At 42.9% G+C, this 16968-nt stretch overlaps 1 protein-coding gene across 2 annotated transcripts in view; it reads left to right on the top strand.

The window, feature by feature from the left end:
* COL5A1 (collagen type V alpha 1 chain) overlaps positions 1-16968 on the top strand; it is a 244922-nt gene that overhangs the window by 178815 nt on the left and 49139 nt on the right. For both annotated transcript variants that reach the window (XM_054007167.1, XM_054007166.1), the window contains exons 29-33: positions 1305-1358; positions 3579-3686; positions 4543-4596; positions 7209-7262; positions 16287-16331. In XM_054007167.1, the coding sequence (XP_053863142.1) occupies positions 1305-1358; positions 3579-3686; positions 4543-4596; positions 7209-7262; positions 16287-16331 (315 nt within the window). The remainder of the gene's footprint in view (positions 1-1304; positions 1359-3578; positions 3687-4542; positions 4597-7208; positions 7263-16286; positions 16332-16968) is intronic.

Raw genomic sequence — 16968 nt, 5'->3', positions numbered from 1 at the left:
AAAAATCATGTCAATGTACATTTTAGCAGAAGTCCTTTGCCCAGGAGCAGGCTTCTGGGTTTTTTTTGTTAGCCAGGGGAAATTCCACTGACATAAATTGAATTCATTGTGACTTACATCGGGGTAACAAAGATCAGAATCTGGCCCAGGGAATACAGTGTATGGAATACACTGCCAAGACCAGCCATTGGAGCAGCTTGTAAAATCTGTCTTACAAAGGAATTTGACAAAGTAGAATGTGCATAGAAAAAAATATAGATTATATTTCAGGGATTCAGCTGTGGTCTCCCAAAGCAATACCAGGAGATGGAGATTTGCTGTGCTGTTCCAGTCCTCAGTATCCCCATGTTCCTTTTTCATATCTGATAGTCCATCAGCAGCAGAGCTGGCAATTAGAGGCAAGGAGTTAGCCAGAGGGACCTTCCAGAATCCAAAGTTGGTTTTGGTTACGGTATCTGTGTTTTAGTCTGTCCTGGGTTTGCTCTAGGAGTTGATACAGTATCGATTTGAGCTCTGCAGTTAAACTGTCTTGGCTGGAAGAAATATTACTACTGTCCTTGAGGTTTCATGGAAGGATAGGGTAAAATGATCTCCGTGAAAATAAAACCCTGTTATTCTTCAAAATAATTTGTTGCCAGTACCGGTAAATTGCTGGTATTTATACCATCTGAGCAGATGATCTCTACTGGGAGCCAAGGTGTGATTGGTTGGAGAATGCACCTTTGTAATTCCAGTGGGATTATAGTTGTCTGTTGATATGATACTCCCAAAGGTAGGATCCTGAACACTTACAGCTTGGCTGTGTTGCATGGATATGTTGTTTTCACCATGAATCATGCTTACATTTTTGATGAGTGAATCAAAGACCTCTAGAGCCCTCTAGAAGGGCACATGTGATGTGCAATGTGCATGGGGATTAGTGGGCCCATCTTGCCCTCCCCCTGGTACAGCGATGCCCTGATGCCATGGAAATACACAAGCATTGGGCACCCCCAGTTCACAGTTTCACAGAGGCTGCCTTCATGCTGCCATGGAGGGAGAGGGAGGCAGTGACATGGTGGCCAAGCGAAGGAAGGGATCTGCCACTACATGGATTCACTGGCCCTGCTGTGGAAGAGCGCATAGGCTGACTGTTCTGCTGCAGCTGCTGAACGGGGGGCTGAAATGGGTTCTTTCCCTCGCTCAGAACCCTGCTCAGCATTCAGTCCTGTTCCCCAAAGGTGCAGAATGTCACGGCTTATATTTAACCTGTGTCACAGTGTCCCCTTTGGACAATCCGCTGTTTTTCTCCTCCTGTTATTCAGGGTGAAGATGGCTTCCCTGGCTTCAAAGGTGACATGGGCATCAAGGGAGACCGGGTGAGTGTTTGCTGATCTGGCGAGGTATGCTGAATGCATCTTCCTCACAGAGAGCGAGAGAGAGCAGATTTGGGACAGGGTCCTTCATGCTTCATGAAATCAGTCTCATGAATGAGGATGGTTCTTCAAGCATGTTAGCATTCAGTGATACCCTTCAATAACCAAATGAAGCACGGAGCATAATAATAGGGGGCAGGGCTTTGAAAATCCCTCATAAGCACTAGATAACTCTCCTGTTGTGCAGCTGTGAAATGCAGTTCTCTCTGGGGTGGAACACGATGGTCGTTCTATTGCAGCTTCAAGGGAGAACTAGAAGGTTTTTGGTTTATACCCACGAAAGCTTATGCTCCCAGTACTTCTGTTAGTCTCAAAGGTGCCACAGGACCCTCTGTTGCTTTTTTCTTGTTGGTGTTTTCCTGATAAGTGCCTGGTATATAAAGATTCTGTCCCAGGGTGGAATACATCAGAATTCATTTCACACCGGTATCCTGGGAAGGAGTGTCCTGCAGGCAGCAAATTGCTTACTCCTGTATTCACTCATGAGATCTGCTCAGTGGAGAGCAGAAAGTTAGACTGGGTCATGATGAGACTCTGCTCCCACTCTGTACATTCAGCTGCTATATAGGATCCCTGGCTTCTCAGACGTGCTGGAATCAAGGAGGTTCTAAATCTCTCGATTCTTTATTCCCATATCAGAAGTAAAATTAAAGCTAGTAGTAACATAGAACCCAGTCTTGCGGCCCTGATGCCTGCGCATCCTGCAGGATCATTTATTTATTTCCAGTATCTCTTTTCCCTCCCATAATGTTACATCCTCTTTATTTGCTAAGCCGGCGGTCGATTCGTAGCACCAGAAGAAAGTCTAAAGTCATCGGCATGCACATCAGTAGAAGTGAGCACAGGGCTATGGAAACCACCAGGGGGGTATATTCATATTAGACGTGTATCTTTAGAAGCAGGGCACATTGCCTGGCATCAAAAGCTTTTCAAATCATCGGCCCAAACTAACACAGAGATTCAGACAGCAGCTGCGTAACAAACCTGTGCAGGGATCTGCCAACTAGGAAATGGTTTTGTAGAATGCCACCTCGCTGACGTATGGCTGGAGACATTCTTGCCATGCCTTTCTGAACAATAAAGCACATCTTAGCTTGGTGTTTCATTAATAGATAGTAGGCTCTGGGTGAGAAGACCCAAGGGAGTGAGATCGACAAGAGTAATTTGTGACACATTTTTAAAAAAAAATTGCTCTTTGTTTGATGACTTGTAAAAAAATGCAAAGCAAATCCTCCATCGCTCCTGGCATGTAAGAATACCATGGAGCCATACCAAGGGCCCCTTTCTGAACATCATCTCAAAGTCACTCTCTGTCCATCACTTGAAAGCTTTTCCGGCCCCACCTCCTTCTTTTCGAAGATGAAATTCATCTGGCGGCAGACCATGCTAAAAGGTTTGTATCTCAGGAGGATTATGCATACTCTTGCCAAACAGGTACCCGCCTGAGCTGATCTCACCAAACATACAATCCCTGCTGCCTGCTAGCAAGGTCCTTTGTTTGTTTTTTATGAGAAATACCGAGCTGCTTGAGGATGAGGGCTACCTGAGAATTTTGCAGACAAATAGGGTGCCATCTCAATGAGTTGTGAGCAAAATATCAGGCTGCCTGTGTGTTTCCACTGTGAAAACGTCTATTGTAACCATGCACAATACTAATAGCCAAGCCAGTTCCTCAGCCTGATTTCCCAGTGATTTTCAGGCTGAGGCTTTCATACCAGTCTTTCTTCTGCAGTTTTTCAGATTGGCCCTAGATTGTAACACCTCCCAGGGGTTGCATGTGTGTAAACCCATGGTTTGGAGATCAGGAAGCAGAAACAAGGGTTCATAGGAGCCAGACCTAATGAAAGCTATTTCAGTGGAGGGGAGCTGGAATTAGAGAGGATAATTGGAGTGTAGGGAAAAACTGCTGTGCTGAGACATAATAGCCAGGCTATGTGAGTGAAAGCAGCATGTCTGTTCTAATAACCCTCTAATTTACTGCACAACAATCTGGTCTGAGCAGTGACTGGGCAAAGGTTTAACTTCTCCGCAAATTGTTTTAGTGACGCCAGGGTGAGCCGGAACATAGCCGTGTGTACGTTCCTGCCAGCCTCAGGTGATTTGCACTGGGACACGAGATTGCATGAGTGCCATCTTCATCATCACTTCCCTTTTGATTAACAGGGTGAAATTGGTCCTCCCGGCCCACGAGGTGAAGATGGGCCCGAAGGTCCTAAAGGTCGCGGAGGTCCTAATGGAGATCCAGGTCCTCTTGGTCCTTCTGGGGAAAAGGTAACAGTGCTAAAGCTGGAACTGTCCCTTCAATGCCCAGTCAAAGCAGACAAGAATGGCCAGGGCCGGCCCAGTTTTAGTGTGCGCTGCACCAACCTGTTTCCCCAGAATATCCTCTGGTGGATGGCGGGAGGGCCGATGATGGGGGAGTCTGGAGGTTGAGACGAGACTTCTTTTTGGGAGGGGAAGTGAGACGGATTTTTGGGCCGATCTATATTTTGTTTGAAGACATTGGGGTGTGGTGCTGTTTGATATCCCTGATATACACAGAAGCACTTGACCCACAGGATACAGCCATGCTGCACTGGATAGACTCAGTCACGTTCAGACGTCACCAGCTCTAGAGTCACTCTGCTTTAGTTCAACGCCATCAGAGCAGAGCTGGTCACAAGCTTTTGTCAAAAAAAATGGGATTTTGTTGCAAACGAAACTATGGTTTTAGAAAAAAATGTTGAGTTTTTGGTTGAAATCCCCCAGATTTGAAAATATTAAGGGATTATGGCAGGTTTTCTGTGTAAAACCCAATTTTTTTGGTAAAATTTTTTCACATGAAAAAAAAAAAAGATTTCCTGACCTGCTGTACGTGAGAGAGAGGAATCAACCCTAATCAAACAGCAGGCCTCTCCCAGCAGAGAAGGGGCTTTTGACAGTGCTAGTGCTTCTTAAGTATCTTCAGCTTCATGGTATTCATGTGGTCTGATCTCACATCTGAACTACTATGAAGCTTAGTTTGTTTCCTTTTGCATAATGCAACCCTTTATTGAACCTACATATACAATCCAGATTACTATTGAAAATGGTGTGGGGAAACGGTCACAAAATACACACTACATTCTGTTTTTTAATTATATTACAGGGAAAACTCGGAGTTCCAGGGCTCCCAGGTTATCCAGGAAGGCAAGGTCCAAAGGTAATTTTTTTATTTTACTGTTGTTAAACTCATCTCCAGGAAGCGTGGCAGAACTCAGCTTTCTGGTCTATCACTATAAAACTACAAGGCCAGATCTTCAGCTGGTGTGAATCAGTATAGCACCATTGATTCAACAGTGGAGGATGTCATCCAAAGCAGTGGCTCTCAACCTTTCCAGACTATTGTATCCCTTTTAGGAGTCTGATTTGTCTTCACCTCACTTAAAAACGTACCAAATCAGACATAAAAATACAAAAGTGTCAGAGCACACTATTACTGAAAAACTGCCTACTTTCTCATTTTACCATATAATTATAAAATAAATCAATTGGAATACACCTCTACTCCGATATAATGCGAATTCGGATATAACGTGGTAAAGCAGCGCTCCGGGGGGGGCGGGGCTGCGCACTCTGGTGGATCAAAGCAAGTTCGATATAACACCGTTTCACCTATAACGCAGTAAGATTTTTTGGCTCCCGAGGACAGCGTTATATCGGGGTAGAGGTGTATAAATATTGTACTTACATTGCAGTGTATAATACATAGAGCAGTATAAACAAGTTATTGTCTGGATGAAATTTTAGTTTGTACTGACTTCGCTAATGCTTTTTATGTAGCCTATTGTAAAACTAGGCAAATATCTAGATGAGTTGATGTACCCCCGGAAGACCTCTCAGTACTCCCAGGGGTACATGTACCCCTGGTTGAGAACCACTGATCCAGAGTATTTAACCAAGTATGAAGTCAGTAGAGGCTGTTTACATGAGTAAAATGACTGGCCCCATGCCCTACAGGCCTGACTCTCCATGCCTTGTGTAGTCAATTACACCTGTACTAAATGAGTGAAAATCCGATCACTTTGCTCAGGTGAAATGGCCACCCAAAATGTAAGGCAATGGAAAATCAGGTTTTGCCATGTATTTTTAACTCTTTAATGCACAGCCTCCCTCAGATTTTAGAGAACAATATAGACCATCTAACAAATGATTCTCATATGTGGGAGAAATTTACAAACCTGAAAAAAGAGGGACAGATTCTCACCTGGTGTAAATAGGCCGTGTAGCTTACATTATTGATTCTGATGTTACTTTAGTCTCGGTTAATGTAGGGGGCGAAGCATTTGGGGGAGAGGATGGGAAAATGAAAAGATTGTGGGCCACCACCCTGTAGGGCTCTGCAGGAACCCTTTGATATATAGAAATCAACAAAGTGCATGTGCACTTTTAGGCTTGTAATAATAAAAAAACGTAGCCTCCATATTATGCTTTACATCTTCAAAGCTCTGAACTACTGTTAACTAATTAATTAAGGAGAATAACTAATGAGGCAAAGTCTCCTTGAAATTAAAATAAAAGTGCCATTTGCAGAATTGCAGGCATCCTCTGTATCTCATCTACACGCCCACCTTCATTTGGGCTGTTGTCAAATGTTCTTTTTAAAATTAAAACTGAGAGTTCTGCTACATAGAATAAAAGCTGCAGCCTGGTTTTATCAAGCCCTGGAGGCTTTGGGAACTTACGTTTTTGTTAACATTAATTTTTCCCTAAGAATCATATTTTATTATTCATGTTCATTGCTTGAAAAAACAGGCTTGCTTGACACTAGAGACATAATTAACCACAAAAGATTGTTTCCTGGTTTTTTTTAATTTGCATTTTGTGTTTGTGTTTGTTTGTGGGTTGGTTTTTTTTTTTTTTTTTTTTGCATTTCTTAGATAACGCATATTTGAAAACTAGCAATGACAGCTACTCTCTATACAGTTGCATTGGAAAAGAAAAGACTGGGGGTAACATTTTTCAGAGAGCCTGAGAGCCAGCGTGATGTAGTCAAGTAGAGACAAATTTTTGGTTGTATTGAGGCACTTCAAGATACAGAGAGATGCCTAGTGAGATTTTCAAAAGTGAGTAAACAGGTTAGGTACCCAATGGAAGTTTGGTACCTAACCACCTTAGGCGCTTTTGAATCCCATTAGGCATCTCTCTGCATCTTGAGACAGCTAAATACCTTTGAAAATTGGCCCTTCAGAATGCAAATCCTGTTGGCTTTGAATCAGATGTAGGCTCCTAAATGCGGGAGTGACTTTTGAAAATGGGGCTTAGGCTCACAAGTCACTGAAGTGCTTTAAAAGTGGTAGAACTAGGTGATCACTATTGTGATACCCTGCAATGATGTCCCTCTGGGTAAGGAACATTGGACCAACTCATTTGAAAACATGTTCCACTTCTTAACCATATTAAGCCAATGTGCAGTATTGTCCCATATTCATGCCCCTACTTTATATACCGAGGGCCACGTTCTAGCTGGCATGTAAGCACAAGAAGGTATCCGTAAGACCACAGGGGGCTGAGGGAGGAGTATGGATGTGAGCTTTCCTACCAGGGGCATGGCCACAGTGGGTGGCTCAGCCATTTGTCACCCAAGCCCAGCCGAATATGAGCCTGTGTAACTACAGAAGCCGATGCCCATTAAATCTGCATAATCCCATCGTAATCAATGGAGCTACACCAGATTACACCAGCTGAGGATCTGGCCCTCATTCTAAAATAGTAGACCAGAACAGTGCCAATTTCAGCTCATTGTACCCTCTTCTCTCATTTATTTCCCCCCAGGGTTCAATTGGATTCCCAGGATTCCCAGGAGCCAACGGAGAGAAGGGTGGAAGGGTAAGAGCCATTTTGTCTGGCTGCTTTGCTGATTTTCACACACAACCCAATGAACTTTGAGATAAACCCTTGAAGAGATTATTCCAATCAACGATGCTATCGAGCAAAGAGCATGAGAAAACACAGTATCCGTGAATGAGCTCACAGGATCAGAGCTGGAGGACAAGCAGAAAATGAAATCCAGATATCTGCTAGATAACGTAGCTTCGAAAAGGTCTAAAGTCGTTAATGAAAACCAGATTAATCTTTGTCAGCTCAGACGGAGCCATTGTACTACCCAGCTTGGGAGTTTTCAGTAAGAAAAGAAAAGACTCCTGTCTCTCAGCCACCCAATGTCCTCAGACATAATCCCCTTTCATTCCATTTCCATGCCACTAACAGGACGTGTCTGGCACAACAAACCAGCTGCCTAGGAAATGTACAGCATCTAAATGTTAAGCAAGATCATTCCTTACATATTCACATGCATTAGCCCAGTCCGGTGCAGTCAGAGCCTTCTCTGTCTCATGCCCCCTCAATCCTGGCGATGAAGTCCCCTTTGGTCACAATTGATCATAAATGTGATGTCATAGCAGGACACACACTGGGCTAAATTCAGTGCTGCTGTAATTCCATTGACTCCAGGGGAGTTGTGCCTGCTTTCACCAGGGCTGACTTTGGCCTATTCTATGCTCCCTCCGTGGAAGGCTTGTGCCATTTAGAATCTCCAGGCCCACCTGGTAGAGATGTCTGGCAAGTGAACACTGGCCCTTCTGAATGGACTCCGCATAGAGTGTGGCAAAGAACATTTGTTGCATGGAGCAAAGCTGAGCTCATTTACCAGATGGATACTGCATTCCCTCTGGTGTCGCATTCCCCTGCTCGTGTGCACACGCTCACGCTCTTATTGACTGAGCACGAGTATAAACAGCAGTGTAGCTATGGCTGGTGTTGAGTGCACCAGCTTCCGGTGTGTTTGTACTCAGCACGGGTAGGCCAGGCCTCTGCTGACACCCCCAGGGCTATGAGCTATTTACACTCACGCTAGCTGGATGAGAGCTGGTGTGAGTATGTGTACGCAAGCCGGGGGAATCACCTCCCTAGCTCGTAGTGTAGACATAACCGTAGCTGAGAAGATCTGTGTTAATAACCCTTGGGCAGCTTCCTGGGAGTCTCTTCCTAGGTTTTCCTACAGAAACCAAGAGACCTGCACGTACACCGTGAGTAGGGAAATAGTGTCATACTGAAAGCTGATCATAAGAGGAGGTTACCCTCTCTGCAGTCACGAGAAGCTCACCTATCCATGGCAAACCAAAGAACACCCTCTTCTCTCTCACCGGCTCAGTCTAAGAGATGAAAGCCACTATGAAGATATCAAAATTGACTCTGGGAACATCGAGCGCCGAAAGTAGAGAAAGGATCTTGAGTTCAGCTATTGAGAGAGAGGGATTCCAGGAACAGGGCAACTAACAATGCAGACAGCAGCTTGTCAATTAAACGCTGGATATTTCTCCCTCGGGATATTCTAAGAGCTTTTTCTGAATCTTGAGCCTTCCCACACCATGAGATGCCGCTTAGGACATGAGGAACTTTTTAATTAACAGTAATTATTAGAGATGGGTGAATCTGTTCGGATGCAGTATGGACCAGCAGGAGCCTAATTTTAAGTTCAAAATTCAGAGTTGAAAGGTTTTTTTAAATATATTTTTAATTTTCCGGTGCCTCTGCACTTCCTGATTCCTGTGTGGGAGCTGGTGTTATTATTTATCATTTATATTTTCATGAAGCCCAAAGGCATTGATCCCGACTAGAACCCACTTGTTAGGTGTGGTACAAATGCTTACACTCGTATTTGTAAACAGAAACACTACATGGCATTCCTGACCCAAACAGAAATGGGAGGCACCGGAAAGCTGATCGAGGAGCCCATTTCTCAGTCTGGTTATGCAGAAGAGGTGTTCAATGGTTCAGATACATTTCTGGAGCCAGATCAGTTAGACTGGTATGAATCTGGAGCAACTCTAATACAATCTTCCCTTTACTCAATGGAGCGATCTCAGATATACAACTCAGCAAATGAGCTCAAAATCAGATCCTTAAAATGTGGGTGTCTCACCTGCAAGCCCGATGCACCCGGATTTCTAAGCCTCTAGATGTTTGCCCATCACTTGTAATGAAGGAGTATCAGGGCATTGGCTAGCTAACATAAAGGGTTTATTTCATGCAACACAAGCGTGGGTTAGATGATTCAGAGAACAAGTAGAAAGTCATTCTGTGCACCGGATCCGTCACAGTGACGAAGGGCAGGGGTGGGGGAGGAGGGACGTTTAGGAAAGTGACTAGCATTACTTTCCCTTTTATTCTCATTTAAATACAAATTACTTTTAACAGGCATGTTGAATAGGAGTGCAGAGAATATAAATCACTTTGCACAGCGTTAATATTGTGCCACCTAATTTTAGTTTATATCTTTGAGGGATTTTTTATTCTTTGCTTCCACTGAGTAATTTTCATCTCCTGATTGCGAACTACAAATCTGTCTCCTTTTCCCTCCCACCCCGCTTTGGCAGGGACTCAGTTGCTGAGCCACTCGGCTGTACTGGGATGGGGGGAGGCGTGAATAAGGTGGCTCTCCTGACAGGCGAGAAGTCAGCGTGGCCCTGTAATTACCAAGCCGCCTATCTGAAATGCAAAAAGAAAATCCCAGGGCCAGAATCCTGAGCTGGTGTGAATTGACACAGCAGCATGGTAGTTGTGGGAAGCCAAGCCTGTTTATACCAGCTGAGGATCTGGGCCCCCTTAGTTTCGTTTGCTAATTTTATTCCACCGGGAGTTACAATGGGATTGCTGGGTTCACAAACTTTTTAAGGTCACTTTTCATGCAATGTGGAGTTGGACCAAGCCAGCAGTGCAAGCACCATCCAATTATCTGCAGCGCTCTGATAACTCTTTTGGTTTAGACAGAGCTGAAGGTTTTTTTTTTCCCCAGTGCTCCAGAAATGATCTCCAGCTCCGCCTTTTTTGCATTACTGTCAAATTGGATGAGCTCTTTCAAAAGGCGGGAAGACATATTTCAAGACCTATGATGGTTCAGGTTGAAATCTGACCATATAAACACTGAAAGGGCCAAGGAAGGAGTGGCCAGGAGGGGAGATCTAAACTCTCCTGACTCATCGTCCATGAAAAGGGGGAAATGAATGTGCAAAACTGAGGCCTGTTTAAAAAAAGGTGGTGGTTTGTGCTCTGAAGAGTGATTCTTTCCCAATGACAGCGTGCAACTCCTTGTTTATTGTTGCAGCAAGTCCAGATCTGAGCTGTTCAATTTACACGTTAAAAAAAGAGATGGCTTCTGTAGTTGAAACTCCCCCTGGCATGGGAAAGTTAAGCTGTAGTCAACCCGGCCAACACGTCATCACCAGTACTAAGAGTTTGTGTTTGAAACTTCGCTAACAAATCTGATATCGATACCCTTCCATGGCTAGTTGGCTCTCCAGGGCAGACAGCAGTAAAAAGGGTAGCTAGGGCTCTGAAGAGACAAGGGGTGAATGCTATATGCAGGAAAGCCAGCCCAAGGCCTATGCCCACATAAGCCTTCAAGAAGCATTTAAATGGAACTTAAATAGTTTGTAGGTTTCATACTGGGGTGAATTCCACCTACTGGGATCAACTCTATTAGGTAAACAGATGCTGTTTTTACATGGTCACTTTTTTGGCTATATCGCCACACCATCTATTATTTGCCCTGCATTCAGTTCGTCCTTTTTAAACCATCTTTACAAACTGTTCAGCAGTTAAAGCTAGTTCTATCCCTGAGCGTGTGTATGTATTGCGAGGAGCGGTGCACTTGTTGCCAAATCTGTTCTTTATATGAAACAGTCTAATATCCAGAACTGCTGGGTTCCTCCAAATTACAGCTGGATGCATTTGTGAAACACCGATGAAAATTTTCACGGGTTTTGGTGTTTTTCAGTCAGCTTGACTCAAAATAATCAGCTCCCAAGGAAGACGTTGGTTTATTGATTAAAATAACAACAGAACACGGAGTACGTGAAATCAAATCTAGGAGCAGTGCTCTAAGGAAGCATCTTTGGTCAAATATATTCAGTATTTGCTGGGCTCAATAATGATGATATTTGTAGCTTCCCTGAACCCTGTGTGGTTGAAGAAAGACCCCCCAGCACCAGTGACAAGGGAATAGTCGTGTAAATGACAGATTTCCTTTCCTATTAGGCCTCTGCATTTGGGTGTAGCTCACAGGTAAATTGGAATAAATCCGAATTGATTTTGTATTTGATTTTCATGATTTTCTCTGTATTTATTATTTGCATTTGCCTCTGGCAACTATCTATAGTTTCCATCATCCAGGGACTGAAATAGTCTTTCCAACTCTCATTATTTAAGCTACCCAAATGGCTTCTTGAGTCATTTAAAAAAAAAAAAAGGCACATGAAACATATAAGCCCCAACTGCAGAACCTGCGTACCTCTCTGACCCCCATTGCCAACCGCTAAATTCCAATGCTGTTGAAAACATACAGAGATGTGAAAGCTTCAGCCCTTGAGAGACCTCTCCTAACTGTTTAAACTATACAACAGTACCATGAAAGCTTCAGAAAAAAGGACCTTTGACTTCTTATGAATTCCTTTTGCTCTAGCATGTTAAATATATTGATAGTTTTGACAAGTTCATATAGCAGGCAGCATGCTCATTAGACAGGAGCTTCATCTAAGATCTGTTTTGTATGGCAGATACATTTCCCTTGAGCTTCAGTAAGAAGCAATGTTTCAGAGAGGTCTAGGTCAAACCCACTGAATAATTATGTGCAATTGTACTACTAATCAGTTTAGCAAATAGGGCCTAAATCCATCTCTTTTGGGAAAGACCTTGAGCTGATTTTGTTAAAGGAATGGGAGGCTGCCTTGTTATTCAAGAAGAAAGGCTGCCATTTCAAAGAGAGCAAGCACAGGGACTAAAACATACACCGCAGCATTTATTTGTATCTCCATCCTTCCCAATGGACCAAACGGATTTGGAATCAAGCGCACTCAGAACAAATGAAAAATCATCAATGGCTCTTAAGAAAAAAAGTCACATTAGTCAACAGGTCCATGTGCTCCACCAGTGATTCCAGCCTGGAAACCCCATGTGTTCCTTTCCGGTACTCCTATCTCTGCAGCTTCCTCTCAGCTGTCCCCTGACTCTGCTATTCCTCTGACAAACCCCCCCCTCCTCCCCCCCCAGCACTCTCCTCATTCAAATCACTGCTTCCTTGGTACACAAAAGAAACGAGTTTAGAATAATCACAACAGACAAGCAAACAACCTTCTAAAATACCTGGATTTCTCAGGGTAGCCTGGTTTCTAGCCTTGAGTTAGAGACTATTTCAGCTGGTATTGAGGAAAAAGATGGCTTTTATGGTTTGGGACTTGGGAGATCTGGGTTTGATACCTGGTTCTGCCACAGACTTCGTCTGTGACATTGGACAAGTCATTTAAACTCTTCATGCCTCATTTTCCCCATGCATAAAATGGGAATAATAATGCTGCCTTTTCCCCAGCCTTGTCTGTTTGGATTGTAATCTCATTGGGGCCGTGAATGTGTCTGACTCTGTGCATGTACAGCATCTAGCACAATCTCAGTAGTAGCTTTTAGGGGCTACCACAAATCATAAATTCTAATAACACACAGATTGGAAGTGCTTGGGGCCGGCGCTGTCTTTATTACTATTCAGGTCACAGCCAGGTCCTGTGTTCACTCCTGTACTAAACAAATTATAAATGATACAAATAAATACATTTATTAAGATCTTGAGTGGTCTGGAGAGAAGCACAGATGTTTCAACCAGGGCTTGTTTCTACAAACGTGCTCTGAGTTTGGATTTCAGTTGTCTTGGTGGCTGCAAACCTCTATTTACATGATGCAGCCTGATTCAGGGGATTAGACTCACTGACCAACACCATGTTCCAATTTGGACACCAAAGGGTGGGATTTTTCTAAAGCACTTAAAACAGTTGTCTCCTACTCCCGTTAAAAGCCAGTAAAAGTTGATTTGCTGACTCCCTTAGGCAGTGTGAAAATCTCACCATAAATCCATATTTAGACACCCAAATAAGTGGCTTGATTTATAGGGCTGGCTGGAAAACAACAATTCTGTTTGTGCAGAAAAGGTTGAGGTTTTTGGATTTGTTTTTGTTTTGATGTAGAATGAAATTGACATTTTAAAATATTTTGCAAGAAAGATGTGCTCCAGGATAGCTAATAGCTTAGTGGTTAGAGTATGCACCCGCGAGGTAGGCGATCGATGGGTCAAGTTCCCATTTGCTCGATTTGGAGCAGGGACTTAAATCTGAGTCTTTCCCCTCTTGACTGAGTTCCCTAAACACCAGGCTATTGTGGTCTCTCTCTTGGACCAGAAATTCCATCCTGGACCTCAGAAATCTTCTCAATGAAAGTTCTCTTGAACTGTTATGTTTCTGGGGAAAATTTCGGTTTCAACAAAAAAGTCTAATTGAAAAATTTCCACCCACCTTTGCTGATTTTCAGAGTCAGTGAGTCCCCACAGCTCTCAGTAGGGGGAACAAGAAGTCCTAGCAGATTATCCTCATCCAATAGGAGCTGTAGGTCCTCAGCTCTTCTGAAACCCATGTCTAAAGGTACCTAAATACTAATCTTGTTCTAGGTGGATTGTTTTGGGCAGACATATTTGAAAAACTTGGCCGGTGTGCCTTTACAGTGCTATATAAATTATTAGTAATAGCAATACCAATACACAGTGCTGTATAAATGATTAGCCATAGCAAAAAGCAGTGCAAAAATTGTTTATAACGTCAGCAGTTTTAACAAAGGATCATATGGGATAGTTGGCAATGGGGATGTATGCACCCACTTATACCATGTCTGAATTTAGCCCACTGTATTTAAAGAGAAGCCAGCCAGGAAATTTCTTCATTTTTGTTGTTGTTGTTGTTGTTGAAGTGTTACTGTGATGATCATTCTAGGAAAAGTGAATTCATGACAAGCAGAATACGACACGGCTCATTTTAGTAGTCTTAAAAACAAACTGACCCCAAACATGCTCTAACACTTGTTCTGATGGTTAATAAATGCCAAATAAGTAAAGTCAAGATAGGTAAGTGGTGGATTTTGGGCAGAAAACCACAAGCAGTAATTTAAGCACCTATAATGCCAACGTGGGAGAAATGTCACTCATTCTCTGCCTTCTGAATGTTATGCCCAGATATAATATTGGATCACTGGTCCAAAATAAGAACATTCAACCCACTGCTGTTTTGTTGATCACTTGACATTAGCCAGAACATGGATTTCAGAGAGAAAGAACAAGGCCACTCCTTTCCTTCTAGGCACATGGTAATGGAGTTTTATATGATGTTAGATTTAGGACCCAGCCGTCTCTGTTTTTTTCCTGTCCGATTTAATCATAGTCTCCTGTTACAGGAAACTGAGTTCATCTGTCAGATCTCATAAGCCTGCTGTTGTGTCACTGCTGCAAAAACAGTGTCTTAAATGACTTATTTAGTACCAAGTCTGCAAAGATAAATAAAGGCGTGTGAATATGTGGGGCAGCTTAATTGGCTTGTGTTGCATAAAATAATTCCCTAGGTCAGGGTTCCAGCACTGCTGCTGTCATTTCTAAATATTTAACTACACAAGTCTTACCCACATCCACTTAAATCAACCTGTCGCCTTCACGCATCTATACAATGCAGCCCACCGTTGTTTAGTATTGCCTGGCGAAAATACAAGCTTTCAAGGTGCAATGCAGTAGATGCAAAGGGAAAAGAGGAGATCAGTGAAATAGCTGCTGTAAGTAATTAAGCTTATTCTTTAACTTTGTTATTTGCTGTTTCATGAAAGGGACTGTCTGGTGCAAGAACCTGTAACAGGATACTGTGTTTTTCACACTAGGTCACCCATTCAGATCTAGTCCAACAGTTATTTCCACCTGGTGACTGTTCACTGGAGTGAGATGTATTGGTGGACAGATGTCAGTCCTTCTTGGACAGATGACTGCAGCTGGTACTAACTGGTGTTCTGGTTGGTAAAGAGACCAAAAACTTGAATAGGCCTGGAGAATAAACTGTCCCCTGTCCTCTGAAGGTGGTCTCATCAGGTCAGGATATAGACTCATCAGCTGGGCATTTAACTGCTGTTCCCCCATGTGCTGCCAGAATCCTTTCTAGGGGCCTGATCCAAAGTGGATTCGCTTTGACTGTCCTAGAGACTGCAATTTTTTTCATGGACAAATGGCCTTTTTGAATGACTTTTTTCATTTAAAAAATTGTCAACATTTTTCTAAACAAAAAAGTGCCTTTTTTCATCAACAGTGTTACCAAAGCATATTAGAAATGTTTTGATTGGTAGATTTAAAAAGTTGTATACCTAATTTGATAATGTTTGCAGTATTTAAAAGCAAAAAGAAGCCAAAATTTGATTAAAAGCAATTTGAAACAACCCCAAATCAACCCATTTCAGATGCTTTGAAATGAAAACAACCTTCAAACATCAACAGTTTTTTGTAGAAATAGGTTTACATTTCTTTGACCAGCTCTAGAATTAACTGTTTCTCTGGATTTACCTGTCCGTTATGTCATTGTAAAGCATGTGAAGAGAGTCTCTTGAGCAGGAGAAGATTTAAAAAAAAAAAACGTATCCCTCTGTGAAAGATAATACCCCCTGTGCATCAGTATAGATTAGAGAGGAGAAAAACAGATGTTCTACCCGCCAGTTCCAATTATCATGTCAAGTTTCATCAGAGCATTCATATTACAATCTAGCCTGTTCAAACATCACAAAAGGCAAATAAATGTAATTTGAGGTTTCACTCTGCATAACCCTTGTTTTCCTTTTATTGAAAACAAAAATCAAAAGGAAATTGTGTCACAGGAGCTGCTGGGGCCCATTTTCTGCTTGTTTCCTGTTCAGTGACCCCACAGATGTGTTCATTCCATGCAGGCTCGGCCATTGAATGAATGGTGCAGCACAGCCATAAATGTTGTGTTACAGACTTCTTCTCTTTGATTCCAGGGTACGCCTGGCAAATCAGGTCCAAGGGGGCAACGAGGTCCAACGGTAATCATGCATTTTTCCTAACAATTCCTTTCAACGGCATGTTTCTAAGATTATACATGTGGGTGGAAGCATTAGGTAGGTGCCCTAATTCTAGTGAAAACCATTAGGAGTTAGGCACCTTTGTGTCTAGAAATCTCCCCATAGTGGAAGACCCAAACCAAAACCCCAGATCTCACTCCTGCAACTGGGGGTGTTAGAAATATAGATCTAGATCTGAATTTTGCAAACTGCTTTCTGTCCATCTGAAAGGCCAACCAAAGCCAAAACCAAATCCTTAGATTTTAGGAAAGTTTGAAACCCAGGTCTCCAAATGTGGCTCATCTCCACTTAAAAATGTAAAACATACACTGGCACCAGGTCCTGAACTAATGTAAATTCTGGTCCTATGGGAGTTTTGCCATTTACTTCAGTGGAGCCAGGCTTTCATCCAGTGTCTTCCGTGGACCTGTGTTGATTGCATCTGCTGAGGATATGAACCAGCTTAATTCCCTCCTTGATTTTTTGACAGTGTCTGTCAAATGGAGATGGGCCAGAACTGGAATATTTTTAGAGTAATTCCTCTCTTTTTCCTTTCCCTCATCTCCCATGAACGTCTGTGGTTCGGGTAGAATGGAACCCAGATCCAAACCATTATAGA

Source organism: Malaclemys terrapin, chromosome 17 (genome assembly GCF_027887155.1).
Source record: "Malaclemys terrapin pileata isolate rMalTer1 chromosome 17, rMalTer1.hap1, whole genome shotgun sequence".
Taxonomy (NCBI): Eukaryota; Metazoa; Chordata; order Testudines; family Emydidae; genus Malaclemys; species Malaclemys terrapin.
This window is presented reverse-complemented; position numbering and strand designations above follow the sequence as displayed.